The sequence below is a fragment of the Dipodomys ordii genome, unplaced genomic scaffold, assembly GCF_000151885.1.
Source record: "Dipodomys ordii isolate 6190 unplaced genomic scaffold, Dord_2.0 Scaffold118, whole genome shotgun sequence".
NCBI lineage: Eukaryota > Metazoa > Chordata > Mammalia > Rodentia > Heteromyidae > Dipodomys > Dipodomys ordii.
The window spans coordinates 3,283,256-3,285,529 of NW_012267334.1; the positions used below are offsets into that span (position 1 = coordinate 3,283,256).

A 2,274-nucleotide genomic window follows, 5' to 3' on the forward strand; every position below is an offset into this window, starting at 1 on the left:
CAGGCCACAGACACCCAATGGTGGCAGAATGGGCCGGGAGCCCAGCCACGTGCCTGCTGCAGCTCAGGCCCCGGTGCCCAGCACGGACGGGCGGCGGTGGCGAGAACCTGGGCACCGACTCCAGGGCCACCGTTATCTGTGGAGCCACGAATCACTCGCAAGCCTCCTGCCTCCTGGGCTTCTCAGGAGTCCAACGGTGTGACTTCTCAGGGCACAGTTTGCCTCCGAAGGGTGTGGAGGGTGTGACTGTGGAAACATCACACCGGGGGCTCACTGGTGGTACCCCACGGAAGGACGGGAGCCCCGGGGCAGCCTGCCACCCGCCAGCCAGCCCGCCATGATCTGCCATCCAACAAGACGCCGACTCCCCAGGTGAGCAGAGCGGTAGCTGCCAGCAACAGAGTCCTTTAAGAGGAAGTAAGCCCAGCCGGTGCCTCATGCCTGTAATCCTAACTCCTCAGGAGGCTGAGATGTAAGAATCATGGTTCAAAGCCAGCACTGGCAGGAATGTGCGTGAGACTCCTGTCTCCAATCAACCACCAAAAAGACAGCAGTGGTGGTGCGGCTCAAGTGGCGGAGCACTGGCCTTAAGCAAAGATGCTCAGGAATAGTGCCGGGCCTCAGCTCAAGCCCCAGGACTGTACAAAAGAAAGTAAGTAGATAGATCAGACAGACAGACAGACAGTCGGTCTGACAGTGTGTGCCAGGGAGCCCTAGTGGCAGATCTTGCTGGTTCCCCCATGGCCTTCCAAGCTTCCATCCCCACCCTACCCCCCACCCCCAGCAAGATCAAGTCTTCTGGGCTGGAAAGGCGGCAGACTTGGTAGGGAGAGTAGAACTTGTGAACCCTGTTCTCCGGCTTCCCCTCTGTGACCTTTTCTGTAACAGAGGATGCCTTGCTCCTGGCGAGGGGGGAAGGGCCACCAAGCTCAGCACACAAAAACAGACCTCAGTGGTCCTGCCCTGCTCCCCCCCCCCGCAGAACCCCCAGAGGCCCTGTCGCAGGAGCTGACAGCCTGGCCCTCCCCCTTCACGCCGGGGTGCCCTGTGGCAGGAGCTGACAGCCTGGCCCTCCCCCCTCACGCCGGGGTGCCCTAGGTCTCCAGTGGAACATTTTTGACATACTCTAAGCCAGAAGCAAAAACAAGATGAAAACTTAGTAATTGCTGTTGGCAGGGAGTCTATGGGCCAGCTCAGGGCCAAAAATAACTCGGGGGAGGGGTCCCAGCCACCTGCAACCCTGGGGCTCCATCTGGGCTCTGTTTGATCATAGAGCAGAGGACGGCTGGAGCTGACCCAGCCTGCTTCCCGCTGGCCAGGACGAAGCGGAGAGACAGGCGGGGACTTGGGAAAGCAGAGAATACAGGACAAAGCGAGTCCATCACTCAGCCCCCTTTGGGCCAGGAAGTGTCCAGCCATCCGGAAAAATGTAATGTCCGACTTGAGCAAGACACACATCTGCTATGCTGCTTACGGGCCACAAATAGTTGGCTACAGTCTAGGAGAGGGTGTTGGCTGAGGCGGCAAGAAGCCGATGCCAGGCTGGCAGGGCAGGTACCCTCCCAGCTCTTGTCTGCCAGGCCTGGCCAGCGTGATGAAACGGAGGCTCACCGACAGCAACTGCAGAGAGCAGCTTGATGCACCCAGACCCCAGGAGCACGAGGGGGCCAGGCCCGGGGTCCCAGGGAAGCTGATCGGACAGCGGGGGAAGCGTGCAGCCCGCCCGACCTTCCCTGCTCCCCTCCAGAGCCCCACGCAGCATACACCTGAGGCCTGTGACTTGACGCCCCATGAAGACGTGGCTCTCAGGATCCACCTCCTTCCCTCTCCGTGCTGTTGTCCGTCTGTCCATGATGGCCTGAGTGCCACACCCTGTCCTGCCACCTCAGGGTGCAGGAAGGGGTCTCCGTTCGTCACCCTGTTCCTGTCTCCCAGACACCCTGTGAGCCCGGTGCTATGGGCTGTCTTATGGACCAGGATACCAAGGCTGAGGAAAGATGGGTGGCTAGTCAGCGCTTGTGACCCAGGCTGCCCACCTCCACCTCCATCTCTTCCTCTTTTCCCTCTGAGCTGACCTCACCCCTCCTGAGAAGCAGCCATGAGCAGTAAAGCCACTGTCTTCAGACACCTGCTAGTCTACCAGGCCCAGAGCCTGACTGAGGGTCCAGAAGTGAGAAGAGCATCCGCTCCCGAGCACCCACCTGATCACTACACAGTCCAGAACCGTGCATCTGCTCCCGAGCACCCACCTGATCACTACACAGTCCAGAACCA

General features: G+C 60.2%; 1 protein-coding gene across 1 annotated transcript in view; it reads left to right on the top strand.

Annotated features, from left to right (window-relative positions):
* The first annotated feature begins 740 nt into the window (after positions 1-740).
* The window catches only part of LOC105995610 (early nodulin-75-like), a 2,448-nt gene continuing 914 nt past the window's right edge, over positions 741-2,274 (top strand). The window contains exons 1-2 of the mRNA XM_013029379.1: positions 741-823; positions 1,890-1,942. Of these exons, the coding sequence (XP_012884833.1) occupies positions 741-823; positions 1,890-1,942 (136 nt within the window). The remainder of the gene's footprint in view (positions 824-1,889; positions 1,943-2,274) is intronic.